Source organism: Melanerpes formicivorus, unplaced genomic scaffold (genome assembly GCF_026170545.1).
Source record: "Melanerpes formicivorus ecotype bairdi unplaced genomic scaffold, bMelFor1.0.p_v2 SCAF_8, whole genome shotgun sequence".
Lineage (NCBI taxonomy): Eukaryota > Metazoa > Chordata > Aves > Piciformes > Picidae > Melanerpes > Melanerpes formicivorus.
In genome coordinates this window covers 9881018-9909005 of record NW_027142360.1, presented here as the reverse complement: position 1 = coordinate 9909005, position 27988 = coordinate 9881018, and the positions used below count along the sequence as shown (strand labels likewise).

The window sequence follows — 27988 nt, the reverse complement described above, 5'->3', positions numbered from 1 at the left end:
CCCCTCCCCCCATACTATAGCAGGTCTTTTCTGGTAGTTGAAATCACTTTTATTTGTGAGGAACGTCACCCATGCTGCACAGTTTCAAAGAGATCTTACCAAGGAAAGCAGAAGTTTCTCCTCCCCCTGTCCTGCAGTGGACAGGACTGGCACCAAAAAAAAAAGAATCATCATCATCCAATCCCAAAACTCACCACACTTGGGAGATTTAGCACCAGCATCCCATAATTAAGGAAAAAAAGAGCATTTGATTTCATTCTCAGTTTTTGGTTGGGTTTTTGTTGTTTGGTTTTCTTCCCCCCCCCCCCCCCCCCTTTTCAGTTTGATACCATAAAAAACAAACAAATTGAAAAAATCAATACTAGTGAAAGAGTGAAACTCTTCAAAAGAGCCAAACCCAAATAAAACCAAATCCAAAACCCTCCCAGAGTTGCTGTTGACACAAGGGATGTTGCTTCTTCTGAACCTCGCTCTCTTTTCCCCCTCTCCATGCATCTCTCTTGCAGACGTTCCCTGGATCTCAGCTGCTGGTCAGTTTTCGGTTTTGTTAGGTTTCCATGTTGCAAAACAAAAAGTAATCTTTGCTCTCCTCATCCTTGCTGACAATTTATTGCTTCTGTGTTTCTTTGGTGTTGCTTTTGAGTTGTTTTAGGACACCTGTTGAAGAGCCAGATTACAAGAAAAGATTAAAAGAACTAGTTGAAGTTTCGTTTCTTGCTCAGCAGAGGCGAGATGTCAGCTGGAGAAGTCGTCATAGTATCAGTCAGGATGGGGAGGGACCACAAGGATCATCTAGTTCCAACCCCCCTGCCATGGGCAGGGACACCCCACACTAGATCAGCCTGGCCAGAGCCTCATCCAGCCTGGTCTTAAACTCCTCCAGGGACGGGGCCTCAACCACCTATCCTAAGGCCAGCAAAAGCATGACTGGGTTATTGTGTGCACAAGCTGAGAACACAGTGTCTTCCTACAGCAAAACTTGAACAGATGCTGTTGCTAAAGAGCAGAGAAATCTTCCTCAAAATTCAGATTTCTAAAGCAAAATTTACTTTGTAACAACCACAGGCACAGAGGCAGAGGGGATAAAGCAAAGCAGCAGGCCCCTCTTTGCCCCAGAGCACACCCAGGTGCCACCACAAATATCTAGCCATACATACGGGCACATGGCGGAGTCCAGAGTGGTGCCCAGTGACAGGACAAGGGGTAACAGACAAAGTGGAACACAGGAGGTTCCAAACATAAGGAAAGAGTATTCTCCCCTTTGAGGATGGCAGGGCACTGGAGTCAGGCTGCCCAGAGGTTGTGGAGTCTCCATTTCTGGAGCCACTCCAAACCTGCCTGGGCTTGTCCCTGTGTGATATACTGTGGGTCATCCTTCTCTGGCAGAGGGGTTGGACTGGATCTCAAGAGGTTTCTTCCAGCCCCTGTCATCCTGTGATTCATTTGGAGAACAGGAAGTGTCTCTGTTCCTTACCTGAGGGATGGTAAAGGTGCCTGAGGAGCCGGGTGTTACTCAGCACCACTCTGCTCAGTCACTGGAGCAGGATTTTCAGCAGGTGTTTCAGTTACTTTTGTCTGAGACAGAAGAAACCTTTATTAAAGGCAAAAGCTGAGCCCCAGACCCTTCCTCTGCCTGGTGGTGGTGCTAGCACAATTCAGATGTTAAAATAACCAAGGAAGATGCATTGGAAAGGAAATACACTACAGGTTAGGAACTGCCCCTCAGGTTCTGTCAGGGGACCACCTCAAGCTGATACAGAATGAAAAACTCTTTCCTCATCAAGCTAAAAGTGGTGTTTGCAAACAGCTCCCCAAAACTATCTGGTTAAAAACGTTTAGGCAACTTCTCTAGAGTGTTCTAACTCAGCACTTACAGGGAGATGATCTGAGGAAGCTGGAAACCACAGCTGATCTTCTCCACTTCAAAGCTGTTAGAGTGTGACCCCAGTTAAGAACAATGCAGATGCAGTCCCTCTCCCACCAGCCATCCATGCTCAAAGGAGGTCACAAGGAACAGCCAACTACCTCCAACCCTCAGCACTTGGAATTTAGCCATTCCTCCAGCACACCAACAGTAATTTGTTTACACTTCCATAGAACAGGTGGTCTGAAGTACCCACCCCAGCCAGATCTGGTCTCTACCACTGCTTTGCCAGGAGCCTGCTTACCTCTTTCCCGTCCTGAGCTGGAGCGCTGGGCGGACGAGGCCGGCGCCGGTAGTTGTAAGGGCGCCGGTACCCCCGGCGAGGGGGCTGCTGGCTCATGGCGGTGGCCTCGTGATGGTTCTCCTTGTTTTCAGCCTCGCCGGCCACTGGGACAGGCCGTGGACGTGGGGGGCCCCTGAACAGGAGAAGGAGGTGGTAAGTAGGAGAGGAGCTTCAAGAAAGTTCGTGATGGACATGAGCCAGCAATGGCCACTTGCAGCCCAGAAGGCCAATGGCAGCCTGGGCTGCATCTAAAGCAGCATGGCCAGAGATGGAGAGAGGTGATTCTGCCTCCCTGCTCAGGTGAAACCTCACCAGCAGAGCTGTGTCCAGCTCTGGAGCCCTCAACAGAGGAATGATGGAGCAGGTTCAGAGTGGGGCCATGAAGATGATCAGGAGGCTGGAGCACCTCTGCTACAAAGGACAGGCTGAGGGAGCTGGGGTTGTTTGGCCTGGAGAAGAGAAGGCTCCAAGGCAGACCTAATAGCAGCCTTCCAGTACCTGAAGGAGGCTACAAGAAGGCTGCAGAGGGACTGTTTGCAAAGGCCTGCAGTGATAGAATGAGAAGCAATGGTTTGAAATGTGAGAAGAGCAGATTTGGATTGGATGTTAGGAACAAGTTCTGCACCATGAGGGTGCTGGAACACTGCAACAAGTTGTCCAAAGAGGTGGTTGAGGCTCCATCCCTGGAGATACTCAAGGTCAGGAATGTCTCCAGAAAAGGAGACTCCATCTCTCTGGGCAGCCTGTTCCAGGGCTCTGGCACCCTCACAGGGAAAAAGTTTCTCATGTTCCTGTGGAACTTCCTCTGCTCCAGCTTGCACCCATTGCCCCTTGTCCTGTCATTGGGCATCACTGAGCAGAGCCTGGCTCCATCCTCCCCACACTGCCCTTTGCATCTTCATCAACATGAATGAGGTCACCCCTCAGGCTCCTTTTCCAAGCTGAAGAGATCCAGCTGCCTCAGCATTTTGTCACAAGGGAAATGTTCCACTTCAGCTTTGTGGCACTGCACTGGACTCTTTCAAGCAGTTCCCTAAGGTATTTCTTGAAATGAGGGGCCCAGAACTGGACACAATATTCCAGATGTGGCCTACTCACCACACCCCTTCTAAACAACCCCAGGATGACCTCACCACTGATCTTCAGCTGGGCATTGAGCCCTTGGCCACTACTTTCCAGGTGCAACCATCCAACAAATCCCACATTCAAACAGTCCATCCATCAAACCCATATTTCTCCAGCTGAGAGCAGGATGTTGTGGGGGCACTGTATCACAGCACTTTATGAAGACCAACAGTGAGGTAACCCAGGGTTTTCTTGAACTTGTCCCTTGTTCTCCAAGATAAAACAAGTCATAAATAGCCAAGAATCAGGATGAGCTTTTCCACTTAGAGGGAGCTTTAAAAGAAAGCCAGGAAACATCTCCAAAGGTACAACAGTCAGTGGCTGTTTCCCATAGACATTAAAGTGCACCAAATTCCTCAGATATGGAAATCCCCCTTCAGAATAGAAACTGAAAGCTGCAGTGGTCATGTCAGAATTCAGGCTGGAACATTAAGAAAACTGAACTGGCCAGGGTATGATGAACACAGATGACTGACTTATTCCACACATCCCACTGGAACATACAGATCATAGAAAGGTTAAAGTTGGAAAGGACCTTAAAGATTATGTAGTTCCAACCCCCATGCCATGGGCAGGGAGACCTTCCACTATACCAGGTTGCTGAAGGCCTCATCCAACCTGGCCTTAAACACCTCCACAGCCTCCCTGGGCAACTTGTTCTAGCATATCACCATCAAGAATTTCTTCCTGATCACCAGTCTCCATTTGGCAACCCTCAAGCTTCAATCCATTCCCTCTCATCCTGTCACTACAAGCCTTTGTCAAAAGTCCCTTCCCAGCTTTCTTGTAGTCTCCCTTCAGGTACTGGAAGGCTGCTCTAAGGTCACCCCAGAGCATTCTCTTCTCTACACTGAACAGCCCCAACTCCCTCAGCCTGTCCCCACAGGGGAGGTTCTCTCCAGCCCTCTGATCATCTTGGTGGCCTCCTCTGGACCCACTCCAGCAGCTCCATGTCCCTCTTAAGCAGAGTGCACCAGAACTGGATGCAGTGCTGCAGGTGGGGCTCTCACATCTTTAAGAACCTAAGAAAGGGCTGCTGAGTCTTCAAGGGTCCATTTGTCCCAGTCTTTATGGATCCCTAGGCAAAAATAAGGAGAAGGAAGCCTACTTCCCAAATAGCCTCCCAGCTTCCCACTGGTATCCATGCTATGGATTTCTTGAGCCAGATGGAGTTTGCCTGTTTAGGAACATCATAATGGTGGTGCCTTCTGGCTGTCTGCTCAGTCTCTCCCACACTCATGCAAGTTTTTCACACCATGTCCAGCAATCTGCTGTATGCAGACAGCTGGAGTCAGCATCCTCAGCATGAATCAGCAGTGCAGTACTGCAGAACGTAGGAGAAATGGAGACTGGGCTGCATCCAGAGGAAGGCCCCTCTAAGGTCTCCCCAGAGGCTTCTCATCTTCAGACTGATCAGCCCTCCCCACAGGAGAGGTCCTCCAGCCCTCTAATCACCTTCATGGCCCTCCTCTGGGACATGTACAGGACTGAACTGGTTGTGCACACTACTAGTCCAATACTGACCCCAAAACTCCAGTCTGCAGTCCACAGGAAGAGTTCTAAAGCACACTCTGCCCTCACAGATGTTCCAGATTGAGTAGGATTTGGATTCATTACTTGTCCAGCAAAACACAGGAGTACAGATGGGAAGACACAGACCCTGCAACTCACTTCAATGTGTTGCTTAGTTGGGAGAAGTAAGAAGATACAAATGTTTTGCTCATCCTTTCCTGGCTCTGAGCTACACATCAGCACATTAAAGAAGTTCTGCAGTTAGTTCCTTATTCCTGTGGCTCATCTTTCTCCTCCTAATCAATGTCCCTGTCCCTACTATTGCATAGGCACTGATGGCAGGGAGCAGAGCTTCCTACTCTGTGAAGCCTGCACAGATGACAGCAGCATCCAACTCTCAGAGCAGCAAGGGACCAGCACGAACCTGCGGTAGCGGGGACGGTATGTGGGATTCCTAGGGACTTGCTGATGAAGTTGTCCTCCTTCTGTGACCCCATCCTTCATCTCTCCCTCGACACCCTATGACCAAAACAAGACCAAAGTCAGAGTTAAAGATGTCACAGGCAGTATAAGAACTATAAAACCCAATGATCCAAAGGCATGTTCAAACCCACTCTCATCACTCGAGAGACCCCAGCGCATCAGGTCAACAGCAGTAGATGAAAGAATGGAACTCAGGCAAGATGACAGGAAGAACAAAAGCCAGAATGCTGCATTTGTTCCTCAGTAACAGACTGTGAAGCTATCTGATGATGCCCGAGAAGGCTGAGGAACTCAGCTACTTTTTTTGCCTCAGTCTTCACCAGCAACTGCTCTCCTAACACATCCTGAGCATCACAGGATCAGAACCAGGGGGACAAAATTCCCCCCACTGTAAGTGAAGATGAGGTTTGTGACCACCCTGAGGAACCCCAACATACACAAGTCTGTGGGATCTGATCAGAAGCATCCCAGAGTCCTCAGGGATGAAGGGCTTGAGAGCAGGACAGCAGAGAAGCATTTGGGAGGACTGGTGGATGAAAAGCTGAGCGTGGCCCAGCAAGGCTAACCATACCCTGGGCTGCCACAACTGAAGAGTGGCCAGCAAGTCAAGAGAGGCAATTCTGCCAGTCTAGCCTGGAGAAGAGTAGACAGAGAGGATCTTCTCCATGCTTGATCAGTATCTGAAGTGTGAAAGTTAAGATGAGTCTGGGCTCTTTTCAGTGGTGCCTGGTGGCAACAAGCTCAATCCAGAACACAGGAGGTTCCACATAAACAAGGAAAAACTTTCACTTTGAGGGTGCTAGAGCACTGGACCAGGCTGCCCAGAGAGATTGTGGAGTCTCCTTCTCTGACTTCCAAAACCCATCTGAATATTGCATTTCTGTGCAACCTATCTAGGAGAACTTCCTCTAGCAGCGGGGCTGGACTAGATCTCCAGAGGTCCTTTCCAACTCCTGCTATTCTGTGATACTTCTCCCTCTTCAAAACCCTGCAGGGGAAGGTGCTAAGGAAGGCTTGCAGATGTTATGTACAGTGCTGTGTAACTAAATTAGAGGAGAAAGAGACACACACACACATTTCCTTTACACTGAACTACCACAGGCAGAGGCCTATGACAGGATAATACATGGAGTCATAGAAGGGGATAGGTTGGAAGCAACCTGGAAGGATCATCTAGTTCCAGCCCCCCTGCCATGGGCAGGGACACCTTCCACCAGACCAGGTTGCTCAAGGCCTCAGCCAGCCTAGCTTTGAGCACCTAGTTGATCAAACTACTCCCAAGACATGGAAAGTGATGAACTCTTAAATAAAATCCATTTTCCAACAAGCCCTCCTAAGTTGGACTCGATGATCCTCGAGGTCCTTTCCAACCTAAGTTATACTGTGATACTGTAAATTATGGTTGTACTACCAAGACTTCCCTCTGCTTCAGGTAAAGAATATGGTGAGCCACTTAGATGTCTCACTCCTGAGTGTTTACTCTTGAAACAGACATTTTAACCCCTGAAATATGCTTTTACCATATTCTAGAAAGACATACAAGGGGCCTACAAGAAGGCTGGGGAGGGACTTCTCAGGATCTCAGGTAGTGATAGGACTAGGGGGAATGGAATGAAGCTGGAGGTGGGGAGATTCAGGCTGGATGTGAGGAGGAGGTTCTTCACCATGAGAGTGGTGAAACCCTGGAATGGGTTGTCCAGGGAGGTGGTTGGGGCCCCATCCCTGGAGGTGTTTAAGCCCAGGCTGGATGAGGCTCTGGCCAGCCTGATCTAGTGTGGGGTGTCCCTGCCCATGGCAGGGGGGTTGGAACTAGATGATCCTTGTGGTCCCTTCCAACCCAGACAGATACTATGATACCAAGGAAGGGCCTACAGGACACCATCATAGAAGATCCCAGTATCAATAGCAGTGATATTGACATTGGAGGAATCCAGAAAGCTACTGAACACTTCCAAGTCAGTTAAGCATTGCCAGGTGTGGTGGGCTATGCCCACCCTGAAAACAGGGCAGGAGGGCTTGTGAGAGTTTTTTTCCCTCCCTGGACTGCACACTGTAAGGCCCTGCTGAAGTGCTCAGGAGAAGGCTCAGAAGATTGCTGGGGAGGTAGGATGACCAACACTGAAGGAACTGAACTTACACTTCGGGGTGGTCCACGGCGTCGGCCGAAATAGCCACGTCGGTAGCGGCGCCGGTCTGCGGCGTAGCGGCTGCCTTCTACAGGAACTCCATCTGGGCCAGTGACATTAGCTGCTTCTGCACCCTGAAAAGTCAGAAGAAAGTTAATCAGTGGTGTGAGAAGACAACCACCAGCTACAGGGAGAGGGTGACAACAGAAAAGAGCAGGGTGCTTTTTGCATTGGTTCCAAGCTAGAGAGGTTCATTTGTCTGTTTGTTCTCTCAATTCCATAACCAAGAATTCTGATCATGAATCTGGACACTAGCAGCCAGGCTGATTTCAGAAGAGAAAGCAAGTAGTAACAAGACAAAACCCTTACAAACAACAAAGAAAGCTCAGAGTAATCAAAAAATGCTTGGGGAAAAAGCAGAAGCACAAAGAAATGAAGGTTCTTACAGTTAAGCCAAACTTCAAGCCAAGTTCTTCAGGGCAGTTAATGATTACTGAGCAGGTTGCAAGCTTCAGATGCTCTATCAAGTGAAAATTCCAGCTCCTAGAGGCACTAGGATGTAGTTAGAGTTTTGGTCCACATCTAGAAATACTTCATGAAGCCTCTGAAAACCAGAGCTTCCACAGCAAAGCTGTGCAAACGCCACCCACCGCAGGGAGTAACACATTAGACAAACCCAGCAGGCTCACAGCTCCAGCTCTGTGTGCTCCCCAGCAGGGATGCTCACACTGTTGGATCATATGCTAAGTTGCCACAGTCTCTCACCTTCTCTCCCTCGACCACATCAAACTCTACAGTCTCTCCATCACCAACACTGCGCAGGTATTTCCGGGGGTTGTTTTTCTTGATCGCCGTCTTTAGAGAAAGGAGAGAAGAAAACCATTGTCTTACCATGGCCTTGTACACTGACAGCCCTGGAGAGCAGGGAAGGACAGCCTACTGCTGCCATCTCAGCTCTGCACCACAGCAGTCATCACACCAAGGAACTGCAGATACATAGATGTGACATGAAGCGTGACCAGCATGACACGGAAGGGATTCTGCCCCTCTGCTCTGCCAAGGCCCCACTTGGAGCAGTGCCTCCACTCCTGGTGCTCCCATCTTAAGGGGGACATGGAGCTGCTGGAGTGGGTCCAGAGGAAGCCACAAAAATGATCAGAAAGCTGGAGAACTTCCCCTGGAGAGACAGGCTGAGAGAGCTGGGCTGTTCAGCCTGGAGAAGGGAGACCCATAGAGCAGATTTTCAGTACCTGAAGGGGGCCTGCAAGAAAGCTGGGAAGGGACTTTTGACCAGGGCTTGTAGTGACAGGATGAGAGGCAATGGATTGAAGCTTGAGGAGGGCAGGCTCAGACTGGAGATTAGGAAGAAATTCTTGACAGGGTGGTGAGACACTGGAACAGGTTGCTCAGGGAGGTTGTGGATGCCCCCTCCCTGGAGGTGTTCAAGGCCAGGCTGGATGAGGCCTTGAGCAACCTGGGCTACTGGAAGGTGTCCCTGCCTATGGCAAGGGGATTTGGAACTGGATGATCTTCAAGGACCCTTCCAACCTAGTCCATTCTATGAATCTATGAACAGCCCCTAAAATATTTCCCAGAAGAGTTCTGATCAGTTAGGAGCTGAGCTTGACCAGCTCAGGAAAACTGTTCTGACAGCTGCTGAGCGCTCTTCTGTTCCAGGCACCAGGCCAGCACACCCTTTTAGCTCCCCACCTAGCCACACCTTGCCTTACCATGCAGTGTCTCTGTACAGCTCGGGGAAGAATGCTAAAGCACACATAGTACTGCTACCAAAACCCAAGAGGGTTGTTGGTTTTTTGATATGGGAAGAGAATGAGCTGCTCAAGTGAATTCTTTTGGGAGCTGCTTTAGCAAGCACAGACTCCCACCGTGAGCTGAGGCAGCTGTGTTCCCTTTCTGTGACCTAACAGTGTGAGTGCCCCATTCCTCAAACTCTGCTAGAAGCGGCAGCTTTTCCATAGGTGCTATATACCAGTTATTAACTTCACAGGAGACAGTGGTTTTTCATTAACACTTGCAGCAAAACAACTGGCTCCAACTCTGAAGACTTGTGCTCTGCTCATGACAGATGTCAAGAAGCTGCATTTCCAACTCCTTCCAAGTGGTCTGGTTTGAGCTAGAACAGAACTGATTCTGCTCAGCAGGTTTGGTTTTCAGCTCAGTGTAAGTAACTGCACTTTCTGAAGTTAACAGCTGATTTCTGCAGACCATATCTGCTTCTAGAAGCAATAAAGTTTGATGTTTATAGTTACTGCTGAGGGTTTCTGGGCAGAAAGGCTCTAGCTTATCCTTGTTCCTACAGAAATCAAGGTCACTGTTAAATCTACAGCACCTCAGTAAGAGGTAGCACCTGTGTGAAGAAGTGACCCAAAATTGGCCAACAAGGTTTTCCAGTCTACATACATCAGATTCAGTCTAAAGCCAAGGGATCACAAGGGTTAAGATTTCTTCCTCAAAGTCTGGAGTTGAAGCAGCTCTGTCCATTGTGCCGTAGATCCAAATCCAGTTCCCAACTGCCACTGAGCCCAGCCTGGGACTTGCCCAGTGCCTGCCCACAAGAACAGTGACATTTATGAACATAAAATAAAAAGCTCCCTTAGTTTTGTTTCCCAATCCATAAGTCTCTCCCTTATTCCCTTCCTCTCTGGGAAGGGAGAGGGGTAAGAGAGCATCTATCCTTTCTCTAGGGGCTAGCCCTACCCTGACTCCTGATAGAAGGGCCTACCAGACTTCTTTTCAGTAAAGGGTGGACTTAAGAGTAAGGACGCTCCTCAAACATCCTCCATGGGTAATGGAAGATAAACTCAACAAGATTCCATGTGTTCTGTTCTAATTTTACAGATAGAAGCCTGAATTCAGATCTGCAGCTGACTAACCTGCCAACAGGGGGTAGAGGCTGCTGCAGTGTGGGCTAGGATTTACTTTGCTCTGGGTTGCCTGTACAATTCTGAGCAAGTCCAAGAAATCAAAGCAGAAACTGTATGGCTTAACTACTTCAGCTGTAGGGAAACACTGCTGCAGTAAGCCTCTAACAATCCTAAGCTCTAAGCTTGATGAACAGATTTTTACTCTATACATCCACAGGCAAGAGAGCATTCTTCTCCTTGTTACTCTTCACCAGCACCCTGAAGACTTCAGCTTCTTTGATTCAAAAGACAGATGTTCTGTGTCCAGACAGCATCCAGTTTACACAAAGCCTTTCTCTTCCCAAGGGAGCACTAATGAACACACAGCCATAAGACTCTTCAGAGCTAGTTCAGTGTTTTGTTTGGAGGAGCTCTTCCCACATCCTACCACCACATCACCTGCACATCCAGCATGGTCACAGCAAGAGCCAAAACTCATTATGCCAGTTAATAGTGCAGGTGAACCAGGCTGTGTGGCAAGTACCACCCAGTGAAGAGCATGGAAAGACCTGTGCAGAAGAGGTCAACTCCTCCTCACTGCTTGGTGATACAAAATACACCCAATTAAACTGGACTTCTCTGGCTACCACCACTTTCAATGCTGTTCACTTGCAGGACCCTTCCTCCCCCACAGGCACACTCCACAACTCATCAGTTCTTATTTTTCTCACCAGCTCCACCTGACACAGTGCCCTCACCAAACACAACTTGCAGCAACCAGCCAGACAAGTATGCAAGCAAGGCAAAGCAAGTGAAGAAGGGCTTGGAGCCCCCACAAGACCAAGTTAATTCAAAGCAAACCATGCATGGCCTAAAGAGAAAAGCATTTTAATCTGTGATAGGTTTATAAATAGCACCCAATAGCCAGACACCCAGCGTTAACCCCTGTTCCAATCATGAGACCAGCCGGCTCCCTCCCCATTATGGATGTGTGCAGGGCAGGCAGGGAGGAGGCTGGATCTATTCAACTAGGTCAACCTTATTCTGAAGGGATTAGGCATGTAATCCAGCCCCTCCCCGGGAGGCAGGGAGGGAGGAGGGGCAGTACTGGCACTGATCAGAGGGAGGCTTGCAGAACAGTTTTTGCTTACGCCATGGATTTCCCTCCCTCACAGGGTGGCCCCATCGGGAGCTCCAGCCAGAAAGCCTCAGGCTTTGGTAGCCAGCACATTCACCCACAGGAACAGCTTAAGATGGAACAGCTGAGGAACATCAGATTGCAGCCAACCCAGGCCAGAGCTGGAAGCATCTCTTCTGCCACACACAGCCCACCAAAAAGGTGAATCAGATGCAGGCTTGCACATCTGTGCTATTTCCGAAGCAGAAAGCTGTTGCAGTGGTAGCAAGAAGCAGTGTGAGCAATCTGGCTGTATAAGCTTAGAGCCTGACATGGTGGCAGGCCATGCTCAGCAGAAGTGGCTAGCAGTTTAGCAAACCAGTGCTGTGCCTGCAGCATGTAACTAAAGCAGGGCACTGGTAGCTACGAACACAGAAAGTTATCTGGGAATAACAGGACACACCTGCATCAACAACCTCATGTGTTAGTAGTAGCTTGACCAATAATCTATAGTAGTATGATGTGTGGTCACTCCTGGGGAACCAGTGAAGCTATGCCAACGATGCTCTCCCAGTCTATAGAAGCTCCCTCATTAATAAGTGAGCAATACTGGATCAAGACTAGATCATATTGGTCATCCGTACTGACTCCATTCTCCACCACTGACAGAAGCCACTGGTGCTCTGTGCTCAGAGGATTTCAACCCCAGGAGATGGACAATAAGCTCCCAAACACATTCACACAGTTTACATTTAGATGAATCATCTCCTCTACAAACGAAGAGGTCAACATAGCACTGATAACAGTGGTTTGCTGATGGCCTTTGCTGTTTGGCTCTGCAGGCAGCTTTCCCACACAGAACACCACTGGCCCCTGCTAGCACAACAGCTATTTCCGAGGATATCTTCTCACCTGTCTCAAGGAGACCTCATTTGCCTTCAAGGTAGTATAACAGGGCTTCCTACCCAGTGCATGTTTCTCTTCCTAGAGCTCTTCCCATCCTCCCCTGGACACACTGCCACTGGGTTGCAGATGCAGCATCTCTATCAGCATGCATACAGCACGCTGTCACTAAGGAAGGAGAATGACCCTCAGAAATCAGTGCATGCTTTGAAAGCTCTTGCTTCCCAAGCCCACCTACTGAAGAGGGAATGTCTGCTGCATACCCTCCCCATCATCTTCACTCATTACAGGTACTAGAATTACTCCCATTTTTCAGATAGTGGGTCTGCATCTCTTGACCAAATAGTTTCACTGTTTAGTCATGAAGCCACAGGAACTAACTCTGTGCTGACCAGCAAGTGTCACCAGCAGGACCAGGGAAGCAAGTGTCCCCCTGGACTCAGCACTGGGGGGACCACACCTGGAGCACTGGTTTCAGTCTCAGGGCCCTCATTGCAAGAAAGGCATTGAGGGGCTGAAGTGGGTGCAGAGAAGGGCAAAGCAGCTGTTAAAGGGTGTGGAGAACAGGGCTGGTGAGGAGCAGCTGAGGGAACTGGGGTTGTTTAGCCTGGAGAAAAGGAAGCCGAGGGAAGAACTAGCACTCTACAACTCCCTGAAATGAGGCTGGAGCAAGGTGAGAGTCAGTCTCTTCTTCCTAGTAGCAAGAAATAGGATGAGTAAAGCCTCAAATTGCACCAAGGGAAGTTTAGATTTGGTATTACAAAAAGCTGCCCCACTGGGGCTCTCAAACACTGGAAGAGCTGCTGCCAAATCCCTATCCCTGGAGGCTTTTAAGAGAGGCAGAGATGTGGTGCTGAGGGACAAGGCTCAACACCAGACTTGGTAGAGTCAGAGAATGGTTGATCTTAAATGTGTTTTCCAACCAAAGCAATTCTGTGTTTAACAATTACATACACAATTCCATGTCCTCTGTGACCAACTCCAAGTTTCCTGGTCACATTTGGTGGAAGTGCTGCCACTTACTCCACAAAGCAAGCTCCTGCCTAAAAGCATGGCTTTTAACCACATGGCTCTGCAGACATTTCATATGGGACACGCTCCATGGGCAGGATTTTGTTTCCCTGGTTCAGTAAATGATGATGCAAAACCAGACCTAGGCCAACTAATTGATTTACATCTGCATGGAGACAGCATCCTCTGTCTTCTCACTGGTTGCCTGTGACCTGAAAGTTGCAGTATAAACTTAGAACAGCCTACTGACAGCCCAGGGAGAAGTTAACCAATGACAAGCTGCTAGGGCAGCCTCTCTGTGCCTGGGCACACTTGGTACATAGCCTTCCTCCTTTTCTTCCTAGGAGCAGCTGTCTCATGCAGCAACAGCTGATGGCAATCCAGGCTGGTCAAGAGCCAGGTTAGATCACTTTCTCTCTAATACCAGGGAGGGCAGACAGAACAGACATTCAAATGAAGAGGATAGGAAGAAACAGAAGACAATAAGCCCAAGGAAATGGGGAGGAAAAACAGAAAAGTAGCAAGGTATTTGCAAAGCAGGAGTCATGTCTTGTGGTGGTCTGTTCCTCCCCTCAGAAGAGGTCTGTAGTGAAAGTCAGATTAGACCAGAAAAACCATGAAAGGTTCCAATACCTAGTCCAGTTCCAAGCCCCAAGAACAGGAAAACAGCCTAATATTCCTGCCTGGAAAGTTTAGCACTCATGCCTGTTCAAGGGATATGCAGGCAATATTCTGAGGAGAGGCCAAGCCAAGGTCAGGTGGCTGTTTCAGAGCTGCATTAGAGCCCTGTCACAGCAGTAGCTGTACCAAGAGCTGTGCACTGTCTTACCTGATGAACAAACACATCTTCTTTGGTATCATTTCTGCGAAAAGAAAGTGAGAAGTCAGAAGAGTCGAGGCTAAGAGACTGAAATAGAAGTGTCTGACTTCACAAGAGAAACCCTCCTTCCCCCAGCCTGGATTCCAATCATTCTGTGCAAGTTTAGGCTCCCAAGACTCTGCTCTCAATCTCCAGGATGATATACTTGACAGCAGAAAGGACTCCTCACCCTTCTGAAGGGTGAGGGGATGGGGAAGTGGAGGTTCTCTGTAATCTTCTGGTAGACGTTCAGTGTTTTGTTTTGACACAGGACAGTTAATGGCTGCTTGCCTTTTGCTATTGCACCACTCCCCCCAAAGCCCCCCCCCCCCCCAACTTCCACAGGGGCTGCAACCTGAGCTCTTATCCCAGAGGTCAAGCAAGACTACCAACAGGACTGGCCACAGCTGTTAATAGAGCTCTCCTTTCAGTGAAACTCAAAGCACAAGAGGTGTTAGGGGAGTCCATTGGAGGGGGAACTTAAATATAAACATGAGGCTGTCTGGATGGGACCAGACAGTTCAGGCTTCCACATGGAAACTGTGAAGACAGCTCCAAGACCTTGATTCTGTGTACCCACAGAAAGAGCCCAGCCTCTGTCATCTGCTCACCCAGTTCCTTCTTTGGAGAGGAAGCAGGTGGATCAGTTTGTGAAGGTAAGGCAGAACTCAAAAGGTTTTGGGCTGGACTGAAGCAACAGTGGCGCTCAGGTTAGGAAGAAGGCTGACAGGTTGTTACACCAGATCTATCTGAAGGCTCTCACATAGACTGTTGTGAAAAATTTGAGTTCTGATTCAGGTTTATCTTCTAATCTTGCACATCACCAGATAGTCTCCATAGACTGGGATTAATATTGGACCAGAACTAGCTTCAGATCCATGCAGCAGGGGCTCTCCTGCCCTTTCCTACACTGCTCCACTTACCCAGATCTACCTGCTGTGTATCCAGGACTTACAGCACAAAATAACTTGCCAGGGATGACTTTTGCAAGGCAAGCATTCACCATGCAGGAACTTCATGTTTCATAAAGCACACAAAACATTTGAGCCCTTCAAGCCCACAGCTCATTCCACCCTCAAAAGCCAGTTTCCTCCAGCAACTTGAAAGTGTGGGTCTTGTGTAGCTAAGGTTGGAGTGTGATCAGTATCACTTACAGCTATTTGCCCCTCAGATTTGTTTGTATTCAGAGGAAAAGAAAGGAAAAAAGATAGAATTCCTATGAACTCAGGCCTGGAATATCTTCAGTTAGATGGTATCAGAAAAGCTCACTGTGGATTTAGGGGAGGTGTTTTGACCAATCAGCTCAGACTTTTTATCTAGAAGCATTTCCCCTCCTACTCCAAACTTACTCACACCTTAAAAAAAGCAAACACCAGGCAGTCATGAGGGAACATACAGCTCAGTAAAGGTGCAGGATGAGTACAGACCTGAGAAACAAGTAAAAGACCAAATTTGTAACAAGCTTGACCTTTTTTCTGCCCAGACACAAATGAAGGTATGAGGGGGGAGGGGAAATAGCCCCCCCAAGATGACAGAGTTTGTTGAATGCCTGGCCAAATCTGGCTATCAGCTGCATGAGCTTGTAGTCAGGTCCATGGGCCCCTGTTGTAGCTACTAACACATGGCATATTAGCTGCAGCATGAGCTTTAGTCCAGTATAAACATGACTGCTGTAATTTAAACATACCTATTGATAAAGCCATATCCATTTCTCACGTTGAACCACTTGACTGTGCCAAGAACTTTGGTGGCTGGAAAGAAAAAAGTTCAAGGAGTTACTCTAAAACACAGGGAAGTACAGGAAGGTAACAAAGCCACTTTCATACCTGCACATGAAGTCAAACAGACCTATTCTGTTCCCTTACCATTCCACGTGTACCTTCATCTCCAGCTTCAGCTTATACTAAAGCAGCAGCAGGAAGCAGTGCTTTAACATTGTTCTTCAGCCAAGAATTTTCCACCCAGCACTTAAAATGAAGTCCAACTCCCTTTTCAAATGTGCCCATCCACCCCTTCTCCATTTCTTAGCCCAGAGACAAGCAATGAAGCTGAAATTCCCACTGCCATCCATGAGTTACAATATCACCAAGGTTGGAAGAGACCTCAAAGATCACCAAGTCCAACCTGTCACCACAGACCTCATGACTAGACCATGGCACCAAGTACCACATCCAATCCCCTCTTGAACCCCTCCAGGGATGGTGACTCCACCACCTCCCTGGGTAGCACATACCATTCTCTTTAGCTTCGTTAGACATGGAATATAGCTGAAAAAACCCACAACAACAAACCTGCTTTGAAGTCCCTCTTCACTCAGACTTACCCTTCCTTTCTTCTGATGAAGCCAGACCTGGCAAGGAAGACCACTACCAAGCACCATGCAGCTCTCAAGTGGAAAGCCAGCAAACTCTTATCTGGGACAAGTTCTTTCTAGCATTGCCAACATAACTCTAACCCAACAAAACCCCCAAGTGTTTGGATTTTCTATTCCTTCCTGTAACTAGGAAACCACAGAAGCTCTCTATACTGACCAGCTTCATATTCCAAGGCTTCTGAGATCAAGACAAGCTCCTACCTCAAGCCCAAAAGGGGTATAGTATCTTAGAAGACACACTGCAGTGTCTTATAGGATCTGGTGAAACCTGTTCCTCCAACACACAGAAACGTGTGGGAGCAACACAACAGCAATGGAGGCAGCTCAACCTCTCCTTCCCTCTCAGCAACTGGGTGGTGGCCATAAATGTGTACTTTTCAAACCTGCAGGGATGGGAGAATTTTGGGCTTCAAACATCCAGAGGTTTGATTTGTCACACAGCATGACCTACTACTTAAGCGAACTACACTGCTGAACTGAAAAGGGTCTGGTCACACACTGCTTTTTGAAAACCTTAGATGTCTGAGGGGCTGGAGGAAGCCATAAGGCAATTAAATAGTTGTGGTAGTGAGAATCTCCAGGTCAAAAGTCCAAGTCAGCCTGCTAGAGGCAAGAAAATGACACTGCAAATCATAACCTTTGTCTGCTCTACACCTGCGTTTTCTCCTACACATCCATCAGGATGTGACAGAGCTACACAGACCTTTGGTGTCACAGAGCCTTGCCATCCTTCCACACCCCTCTGAGAGTGTAACTCTGGCTCCTCCTGTGAGCACAAAGCTGAAGTAGGACATATTTGCTCATAGGAGTCCACTGCATTACTGCTGGCTGTTCTTCATCTACAGCTGGCTGGAGATGAGCCAGCACCATGCCAAGGGGGCCAAGAAGGCCAACAGCATCCTGGTGTGTATCAGGAGTTGTGTCACCAGCAGTATCAGGGAAGCAAGTGTCCCCCTGAACTCTGAATAAGCCACACCTTGAGGACTGAGTTCAGTTTTAGGGCCCTTCACAAAGAGGACATTGAGGTGCTGGAGTGGGCCCAGAGAAGGGTAAAAGAAGCTGGTGAAGGGTCTGGAGAGGAGCAGCTGAGGGGACTGAGATTGTTGAGCCTAGAGAAAAGGCAGCCAAGGGCAGACCTTCTGGCATTCTGCAACTCCCTGAAAGGAGGTTGGAGACAGGTGAGCATCAGTCTCTTCTCCCTAGTAAGAGCTGACACAATGGGAGGAAATGGCCTCAAGCTACACCAGGGGAGGTTTAGATTGCACATTAGAAGAAACTGCTCCACTGGGGTTCTCAAAGACTAGAACAGGCTGCCCAGGGAGGTGGTTGAATCCCCATGCCTGGAGGTGTTAAAAAGAGGCAGAGATGTGCTGCTGAGGGACAGTTTAGCACTGGACTGAGCTAGTGAAAGACTGGATACAACGATAATGAAAGTCTCCTCCAACTGAAATGATTCTACAGAAAGCAGTAACAGGCTTCTTCTCATTGCTCTTTTAGAAGTGAGGTTTTGGTCTCCTTTAATGCTCTTTCAGCAGAAAATGTGTTTATTTAGAAGAAGCAAAAAGCCATGTTAAGACAGACAGTTGCTTGAGCAAAAGGCTCTACTTAGAACAAACCATCCCTTTCCAAGCAGGTTTGTTCAGAGATACACTCCCCAAGTTTCACTGTCAAGCAGTGATTCAGTAACAAGCCTTTAGCACCAACATTTGTAGCTGTGCTTTTAACTTACTTGCATGCAGACACCACTTGGTTGGGAGAGCTCCCGCTGCCACTGCAAAGGCACAGGCAGTACACAAGGGCTCACTGCAGCCGGCCAAGTCACCAGAGGAAGAAAGGGTAAACACAGAAGCAGTGGCCAATGGAACATGCAGGCTTTAGCCTACTTTAAGATAAGACTAATACTACTGATTCCCACCCCCATCATCCTTTCCCTCCCCCATGAAATAGCTACTGAAGCTGTCAGCCTGCTTCAGATCAGAAAGAGGGTGAGAAGCCCAGGAAGCCACACAAAAACCCCTTGGAGAAGTCAGAAAGCTGGTGGAAGGAGGTAGTAAACATTCACTCTACCTGGCCAGCTGGCTGCTCTAAGGGGATCTCCACACACAGAGCTTCAGAGCTACAGCATGGCAGGGACCGGATGGGACCTCTGAAGATTATCTAGTTCAACCCCCCTGCTGAAGCAGGATCACCTAGAGTCAATCACACAGGAACACATCCAGGAAGGTTTAGAATGCTTCCAGATATGAAGACTCCACCACCTCTCTGGGCAGCCTGTTCCAGTCCTCTGCTACTCATAAGGAAGTAGTTTTTCCTCATGTTTATAGGGAACCTGCTATGTTCAAATTTCTGTCCACTGCCACTTGCCCTGTCACCGGACAGCACTGAGAAGAGTCTGGCCTCATCCTCCTGACACTTGCCTCCTGGATATCAATAAGCATTGAGACACCCCCACCACACTTCAAGTCTCCTCCACATTTGTTCCTTTCACACAGGCTGCCAGAGGCCAGGGCTGAGACTCCCACAGATTCCTTCAAACAGCAGTGCCCATGCCAAGTCCTGCAGCCTCCCCCCTCCCAGGGCATTACCACGGAGGAAGAACCTGCAACACATTACCACAGCACTAAACATCCACGTGGCCACGCTACAGCCATTGTTAAGCCTGAGCTGTCAAAGCTGGGAGATGAAGCAAGGAGGAGAAGTCCAGAGGAAACTGTAATCAGTTTCACTAACCAGTCAGAGGAGGTAGTTGATGCGATGACACAGACCCCACCAGCAAGTGAAAGCCTGTGTATTTCTACAAGACACTGATACTATTAGAATAAACAAACAGCCTGCCCTGCCCATGGAGGCACAGCCTTGCCTTTAGTTCTAACAAGAAAAGCCCAAGCTGCCTCTGACCGAAAGGGAAGAGAAAGCTGACTAAACTTTATCCTTATTCCTAGAAGGCAGACATTGGGATGCCCTGAAGAAGCATCAGACCTTGCTTCTAATGGAATCTAAGCAAACATAATGACAACACCATCACAGAATCACAGCGTTAGGGGTTGGAAGTGACCTCAAAAAACTGAGTCCAAGTCCCCTGCCAGAGCCATTAACAGACATCTGAAGTGGGTTTGAACGCAAGTCTGCTTCCCATTCACATTTCAGTGATCATTTTCCTTACAACTCCTGCTAAAAGCCTTGCCTAATTATAAGGCCAGTGCTAAACTGTCACCATGGCACTTTTCTGTTTCCTCCTAGACCAGAAAAGCTACTTGTGTCTTCACTTCTTCCCCACCCTACAGGGAAAGAAACCCACAAAACAAGCCCCACAACAACAAAACCCACCCCAAACCAAAACAGCAAGAGGTGACAAGATAAAAACATTACCAAGAACGAAAGAAGCCATGTTAAGGGAAGGAGCAGCAGACACAGCAACAGATGTGAATGTGCCTTGAATGATTACTGACAAATCTGACAACAGAATATGGCAAAACACACCCCACACCAACCCTACCTCCAACTTCTGTTTTGCTAGACTCCTTCCTACACCAGCTCCAGAAAAATCCTTTACCTGGCTCCTCCATCTGCTGTGGCAAGACTTCAGCATCCTCCCTTCAGAAGAGAGGACGCTGTCTTTCCTTAGGGGAGTTCTGGACTCTGCAGTAGTAGCCAGCCTCAATTTTGCCTTTAATATCCTCTCAAAGTTATAAACGGCAGATCTCTACTTCCCCTGCCGACTGAAGTCTCGTCGTTTTCAACAGGTTGATGCTACTTAATCACAACGATAACCCCCTCGCCCCAGCTATGCACTGCTTTTGAGCACAGCTATGGCAGCTAGGCACTTGGCTGGTTTTGCTAAAGTGAAACACGATTTAAACCCAAAGCACTAAGCACAGAAGTATTATTAAAGCAAGTATCCCTTATCGACAGAAAAGTTGTGCAAAGGCCTTAAGATAATGGGAGGAGGACTGACGCAGTGTTTAACAGCTACCCTTTCCAAGAAGGGATGCCCCGGCAGGTGCCGGGACGCCCAGCAACGTGGCTGCACATCCCTCACTAGCCCCGGCCGGCCCCGGAGAAGAGCCCAGGGCCAGGTGGGGCAGAGGACGACGCGGCTGCAACACAGGTGCCTCCGCTCAACTCCAAGTTGGCTTTCCCAGCTGGAGGAGGAGGCGGAAGAAGCGGCAGCGCAGCCCCCCCCGAAGTGCAGCGTGAGTGACAGCCGCGGGGCGGGGAGCCGGGCTGCGCCCTGGGCGGCGGCTCTGCGCTGTCCCGTCCCGTTCCCCCCGCTTCCCCTCCACAGGTGCCCCGGGAAGTTGGGAGCGGAGCCCAGCACTCACCAAGCACTTTCTTCTCCGTTTCGGCCGCGGCGGTTGTGGCTGTAGCTGTGGTTGCGGCTGTGGTTGCGGTTGCGGCGGCGGCGGCAGCAGCAGCGCCGGGGGCCGCCTCCCCAGCAGCCGCGCTTGGCGCCGCGGCGCTGACAGGGCTCTTGGGCTTGGCGTCCGGGCCGGCGGGAGACGGCGGCGCAGGGGCTCCGGCCGGGGAGGCGGTGGCGGTCGCGGCGGCGGCTGCGGTGGGCGCCGGGCTGGGGGTGCTGGTCTCCGCCGCCTCGCTCATGGTGCCTGGCAGGAGGGTGAACGCGCGGCGCTTAGCGGCCGGTGTCCCGCGGGCCCGCGCTGGGTCTTACTGCCCCCAAAATGGCCCCGCCGAAGTTTTTAACACAGTCAGCGGGGGCCGGCGCCGGCATGGGCGCAGCCTCATTAGCATTTAAAGGGGCCGCGCTGACATGGCGGCTCGGGGAGTGGCTCGGCTCGGCTCGGCTCGGCTCGGCTCGGCTCGGCTCGGCTCGGCTCGGCTCGGCTCGGCTCGGCTCGGCTCGGCTCGGCTCGGCTCGGCTCCGCTCCGCTCCGCTTCCCTGGGCTGATGTGGCAGGTGGTGGAAATACCAATTTAACCCAGGGTTTAAGTTGCTCATGACTTGGCTAAGCTGTGTTTCAGCGTGGACTGGAACCTGCGCTTGTTCAAAAAGTTCAGCAAAAGGTGCTCGGTCTTGACAGCGAGATGAGGAGGAATGCTTCATGGTCCCTCCTGTGAACTTGGTTTAGGAACTGGTCTAAGAAGTCACAGTACTGAGCAGAAAGGTCTGTGTTGTGCAGTTCCTCTTTGGGGGGAAAACCAAAACACACTCCTGAAAATTACTAACAAGCATATTTCATCAAGTAATGAACTGGAAAAAAATACCTTTAGCACATGGCTAGAGGAGGAACCACCTGGAGGTGGGTGTGTCAAGCATGCTCCACCTCTTGCCTGCCGCTAGAGTCCCGTGTCTGTCACTCCTGCACAAGCACCATAGGACAGTCCAGCTTGGGACAGCCAGGAGTATCAATCACCCTTGCAATTGCAATGCTTCAGGCACTGTGGCATCAGTCACAGGTGTTGCAGAGAGAAGAGCATCCCCTCCATGTTCTTCATGTGCCTCCTGCTGCCCAGGTTGGAAGAAAGGTAGAAAGCAGAGGGGGGCTGGGGAGCACAGTGCTCTGCTGAATGCTAGAACGAGGACTGAAATATCTAAGGTGAAGACACTTGTCAGAAAGGGATGGAATACTCTGAGCAAAAGCCAAGAGAAAACAGTGGCTAAGAAACAGCAGAGAGGCCTGGCAATGGCTGTTTCATATCCCTCTAGGTTGTGTACTTTGCCTGCTGCTGCTGCAGCTCCCCAGGTAGAAGGTGTCTGAGCTAAAGTCATGGAGAACCAGACCTGCTTCTCACCTGTGTTAGTTAGATGGGCTTATCTAAGATGAAAGTTACTCAGTCTGGGGTTTGTTGCTGTTTGACTTTTGGAAGGGAAGTGACCTCGATAGACACACATCAGTAAAGCTGCAGTTCAGCAACTAAAAGTTAAGAAATACAAGGAATGGTGTTCCTTGTAAGCGTGAACTATAGCAAAACTATGTTTCTTAATTAGATGACCACATATTCCTCTTCCCACAATAAACTGCCTTTTTTTTTTTGCAGCAAATGAGCTGCTTTTCCATAGTCCTTTCATCCTCCTTACTCAATGTGCAGCTCAAACTATTATTTAATGCATATTATCTAACCCTCAGAAGAGGTACAGATTTGTTCCCTTCTTTCTTTTGGATTCTTTTGGATTCAGGGGCCTTTACCAATGGGTACCCATGGATCACAATCATCAATGACTGTATTTTATCCAACATCACATGCAAATCACTGGGATTATCTTCTCCATCCTGGTGATGGGGAACAGAAGCTAAAAGAGATTAATGCTCCTGTCTTTTCGTTGTCTTCAACAAAACATTCAGCCAGAGTGTTCCAGCAGTGTCCCTTTCCTAAAGGCACAGCCTAAAACAGTCCCAAAGTCTCTGTGATCTGGGTAGCTGCTTTGAACATACAGGCATTTCATAGAATTATTAAGGCTGGAAAAGACCTTCAAGATCATCAAGTCCAACTGTAACCCAACTACCAGGATCACTAAACCGTATCCTGAAGCACCAAATCTACAGCTTCTTGAACGCCTCCAGGGATGGTGACTCCACCACCTCCCTGGGCAGCCTGTTCCAACCCCTCACCATGCTCTCAGTAGAGGTTTTCCTAATGTTCAACCTAAACCTCCCCTGGTGCAACCCAAACCCATTTCCTCTCATCCTATCGCTGGTTATCTGGGAGAAGAGACCAACAGCAGCCTCACTCCAACCTCCTTACAGGGAGCTGCAGAGAGCAGTAAGATCTCCCCTCAGCCTTCTGTTCTCCAGACCAAACAACCCCAACACCCTCAGCCCCTCCTCATATGATGCCCTCCAAACCCCACACCAGCCTGGCTGCTCTTCTCTGGACACCCTCCAGCCCCTCAATGCCTTTCCTATCCTGTGGTACCCAGAACAGAACCCAGCACTCAAGCTGTGGCCTCACCAGGGCCAAATACAGGAGCACCATCAGTGCTCTACTCCCGCTGGACACACTGGTTTTGATCCAGGCCAGGACACCTTTGGCTTTCTTAGCCACCTGGGCACACTGTTGGCTCATGTTCAGCTGTCCACCAGCACCCCCAGATCCTTTTCCACCAGGCTGCTTTCCAGCCACTCTGCCCCAGGCCTGTAGTGTTGCATGGGGTAGTTGTGACCAAAGTGCAGGACCCAGCACTTGGTCTTTTTAAACCTCATACAATTGGTTTCAGCTCATGGATCCAGCCTGTGCAGGTCCCTGTGCAGAGCCTTCCTACCCTCCAGCAGATCAACACTCCCTTCCAGCTCAGTGTCAGCCAGAAACTTACTGAGGGTGCCTGGATCCCTATGTCTGTGGGGAAATCTGCATGAGATCTGTGCTTTTGTTTCTTTGGTCCATGCTGGCTGCAGAAAAGATCTTGAAATGCACTATTTAAAGCTTAGGTGTCAAAAGACAGATTGGAAGAGCTCAAATTCATAATTGTTCCAAAAATGTCATGATTTTCAGTCATCCCAGTGAATTCTGAGTGCTGGGAATGGGCAAGAGTATGCAGCAAGAATTCTAGAGTAGGTAGGTAGAACATTTTTGATGATTTATGGATATGGATAATGTTTTCTACTTATAAAGTAGCTCCTCAGGGGCCTCAGGCTCTACTGAGTAACCTGAAGGAAGGGCAGGATTTCTGAAGGTTTTTCACAGTGGATGATGGGCTAGGTGGCTGCATTCACCTGTTGGTAACAGGATACACTGGCCTAAGAGTGGTGTGGTTGATAAGCCTGAAGGATGGAATGGGTGCTGTTTGTCCCAGGCAAGCAGCACCAGAACAAGAAGACACAGTCTCAAGCTGCACCAGGGGAAGTTTAGGGTGGAGATAAGGAGAAAGTTCCTCACAGAGAGAGTTGTTAGCCTTTGGAACAGGCTGCCCAGGGAGGTGGTGGAGTCACCATCCCTGGAGGTGTTCAAGAGGGGATTGGAAGTGGCACTTGGTGCCATGGTCTAGTCGTGAGGTCTGTGGTGACAGGTTGGACTTGATGATCTTTGAGGTCTCTTCCAACCTTGGTGATTCTGTGATTCTATGATTCTGTAAAGGGACCTGGACAGGCTGGAGAGGTGGGCTGGGGAGTATCTCATGAGGTTAAATGACGCAAAGTGCAAGGTCCTGCTCCTAAGTCAGGGCAATCCTAGCTATCAGTCCAGGCTGGGGGGTGATGAGATTTTTAGCCCTGCAGAAAAAGACTTAAGGGTGCTGGTGGATGAGAAGCTGGACTTGAGCCAGCAATGAGCACTTGAAGCCCAGAAGGCCAATGACAGCCTGGGCTGGGTGGGGAGAAACCAAATTAATTTCAACAAGGGCAAGTGTAGAGGCCTGCATCTGAGGAAGAACAACCCCACTGATCAGGTTAGAGGCCGACCTGCTGGAGAGCATCTCTGGGGAAAAGGACCTTGGAGTCCTGGTGAACAAACAGGCTGACCATGAGGCAGCAATTGTCCTCATAGCCAAGAAGCCCAATGGCATCCTGGAGTGTAATAAGAAGAGTGCAACCAGCAGGCTGAAGGAAGTTCTTCTTTCCTTCTCCTCTACTCTGCCTCATCTGGAATACTGCATAAATTTTGGGGCTCCCCAGTTCAAGAAAGCTACTGGAAAGAGTCCAGTGATGAGCCATTTAAAAGCTGAGAGGACTGGAACATCTGCCTTACAAGGAGAGGCTGAGAGAGCTGGGGCTCTTGAGCCTGGAGAAGATGAAACTGGGTGGGGATCTCATTAACATCAGTGCTGATCAATATCTAAAGAGTGAGTGTCAGGAGGGTGGAGCCAGACTCTTTTTGCTCAAGGTCCAACACTGAGTCCATTCACTCAGAGCCTGTAGATGGCACTAAAAGATTGGAAATAGTGAAACTCCAACCTGTAGTGAAAGAGCAGTTGGGTTCTCATTCCAGTGCAGACTTCACTAACCTAGGGCCATACACTGCTGGCTTTTGATTCTTGGAAGGATTCTTTCTTCTGCCTCGTGCATTTCTCCTGAGGTTCTTTGGACACACAGGAAACACCATGTACCTGTACAGCAACTTGAGTTTCACAATTGAACACCACAAATAGTATTCCCTAAAGAAGAGTTGCAAGGACCATGCCTGATTCTTCAGTGGGATCACACACAAGCTACTGGAGGAGAATGAGGGGGAAATCTCATTCATGCTGATCAATATCTAAAGGGTAAATATCAGGGGGATGGAGCCAGACTCTTTTCAGTGGTGTCCAGAGACAGGACAAGGGGCAATGGACACAAACTTGGACTCAGGAAGTTCTACATGAACATAAAGAAAAAAACTTCATCCCTTTGAGGGTGACAGAGCATTGGAACAGGCTGCCCAGAGAGGTTGTGGAGTCTCCATCTCTAGAGGCATTCTGAACCTGCATGGCAGGTGTTCTGTGTGATTGACACTAGGTGGTCCTACTCTAGCAGTGTGCTTGGACTAGATGATCTTCAGAGGTCCCTTCCAACCCCTACCATTCTGTGATTCTGTGAAAGTCAGCTGTCCCTCACTGAAGGCCCAGTAAATGGTGGGTAATATCCAGCAGCTGCACAGCAGCTCATGAAGCAAGAGAAGACTACAGCCATCTGACATGCAGCTAGCCAGCTGAAGTAACTGAGATGCCATTTGTCCACAGTAATGTCTGGTCAGCATTTGAATTAGCAAACTGAATATGGCAAAGAAAAAAAACATCCTGGGACCTTGAGCGAGTGCAGTGGTCAAAGCCCTGACCATGGACTTTAATACAAAGCAAAACCTTGTACAGCAGAATGCTGTGTAGTCCTGCATTGTGTGAGCTGAATGAAGTGCCTGGCATTGTGTGCCATGCTGGTCCTGATGCCGCCCTGCAGCAACTGAGCGCTTCCCACCTGGGCCTTAAGGGACATGGCTTTCATCTGTCACACTGAGAGCCATGAAACACGACAGAACAGGTCTGCAGGGAGTTCTGGGCCCCTGGCCTTGCTTGTGTTGTCAGCACATGGTATCCATACAAAGGGTGCTAAGCTCCATCACCAAACTGCACTTGGACAGGCTGGAGAGGTGGAGCCAAGCCAACCTTGAGTTCAACAAGGCCAAGGGCAAGGTCCTGCATCTGGGTAGGGCCAATCCCAAACACAAATCCAGTCTGGGTGAGGCAGTGGCTCAACAGCAGCTTTGAGGAGAAGGACTTGGGGGTGTCAGTTGACAACCAGCTCCCCATGAGCCATCAATGGTCACTGACAGCCCAGAAGGCAGCTGTGTGCTGGACTGCATCCAAAGCAGGGAGAGCAGCAGCACAGGGAGGGGATTCTGCCCCTTTGCTGTGCTCTGCTGAGACCCCACCTGCAGCACTGCCTCCAGTTCTGGTGCCCCCAGCATAAGAGGGCAGACTGAGACTGGAGATTAAGAAAAAATTCTTTCTAGTGAGGGTGGTGAGACACTGGGACAGGTTGCCCAGAGAGGTTGTGGATAATACCTCACTGGAGGTGTTCAGAGCCAGGTTGGATGAGGACTTGAGCAACCTGGGCTACTGGAAGGTGTCCCTGCCCAAGGCAGGGTGCAGGAACTGGATAATCTTTAAGATTCCTTCCAACCTAAGCCATTCTATGAATCTATGAATCTGTGAACATAAAGACAATCATTATTATATACTACCTAAACCACATAATCGATACAAGTAGTGCCATCAAAACACATTAAAAAGTCTAAATAGAGATAGTAAAATGTCCAGTTCACATTGGAAAGAAGCTGAAATGGCTTCTAACAAGAGAAAGATTAATTCAAAGTCCTTCAAAATCTCAAAAAATTACAGCAGGTAGAACTTTTCATCCAGTCCAACCTCCCTGCCAGAGCAGGTCACACAGGAACACATCCAGGCAAGTTTGGAATGTTTCCAGAGAAGGAGACTCCACAACCTCTCTGGGCAGCCTGCTCCAGGGCTCTGGCACCCTCACAGGGAAAATGTTTCTCCTCCTGTTCCTGTGGAATCTCCTCTGCTTCAGCTTGCACCCATTGCCCCTCGTCCTGTCATTGAACATCCCTGAGCAGAGCCTGGCTCTGCCCTCCTCGCACTGCCCTGCACATCTTTATAAACATGAATGGGGGCATGCCTCAGGCTGCTCTGCTCCAAGCTCAAGAGCCCCATCTCCCTCAGCCTTTCCTCAGCAGGGAGGTGTTCCACAGCCTTCAGCAGCTCTGGACTCTTTCAAGCAGTTCCCTGATGCTCTTCTCGAACTGAGGGGCCCAGACCGGGACACAATATCCCAGATGTAGGGGGAATGGAATGAAGCTGGAGGTGGGGAGATTCAGGCTGGATGTGAGGAGGAAGTTCTTCACCATGAGAGTGGTGAAACCCTGGAATGGGTTGTCCAGGGAGGTGGTCGAGGCCCTGTCCCTGGAGGTGTTTAAGCCCAGGCTGGATGAGGCTCTGGCCAGCCTGATCTAGTGTGGGGTGT

General features: G+C 49.4%; 1 protein-coding gene across 1 annotated transcript; it reads right to left on the bottom strand.

The window, feature by feature from the left end:
* Nucleotides 1-26: 26 nt before the first annotated feature.
* YBX3 (Y-box binding protein 3) lies at nucleotides 27-21255 on the bottom strand. Its single transcript, XM_068141980.1, has 9 exons — nucleotides 20904-21255; nucleotides 15895-15958; nucleotides 14178-14211; nucleotides 8219-8308; nucleotides 7465-7587; nucleotides 5269-5363; nucleotides 2169-2340; nucleotides 1475-1575; nucleotides 27-657 (listed from the first exon to the last, which is right to left on the bottom strand). Exons 1-8 carry the CDS (start codon nucleotides 21178-21180, stop codon nucleotides 1510-1512), a joined length of 921 nt encoding a protein of 306 aa, XP_067998081.1. The 5' UTR covers nucleotides 21181-21255; the 3' UTR covers nucleotides 27-657; nucleotides 1475-1509.
* Nucleotides 21256-27988: the final 6733 nt, after the last annotated feature.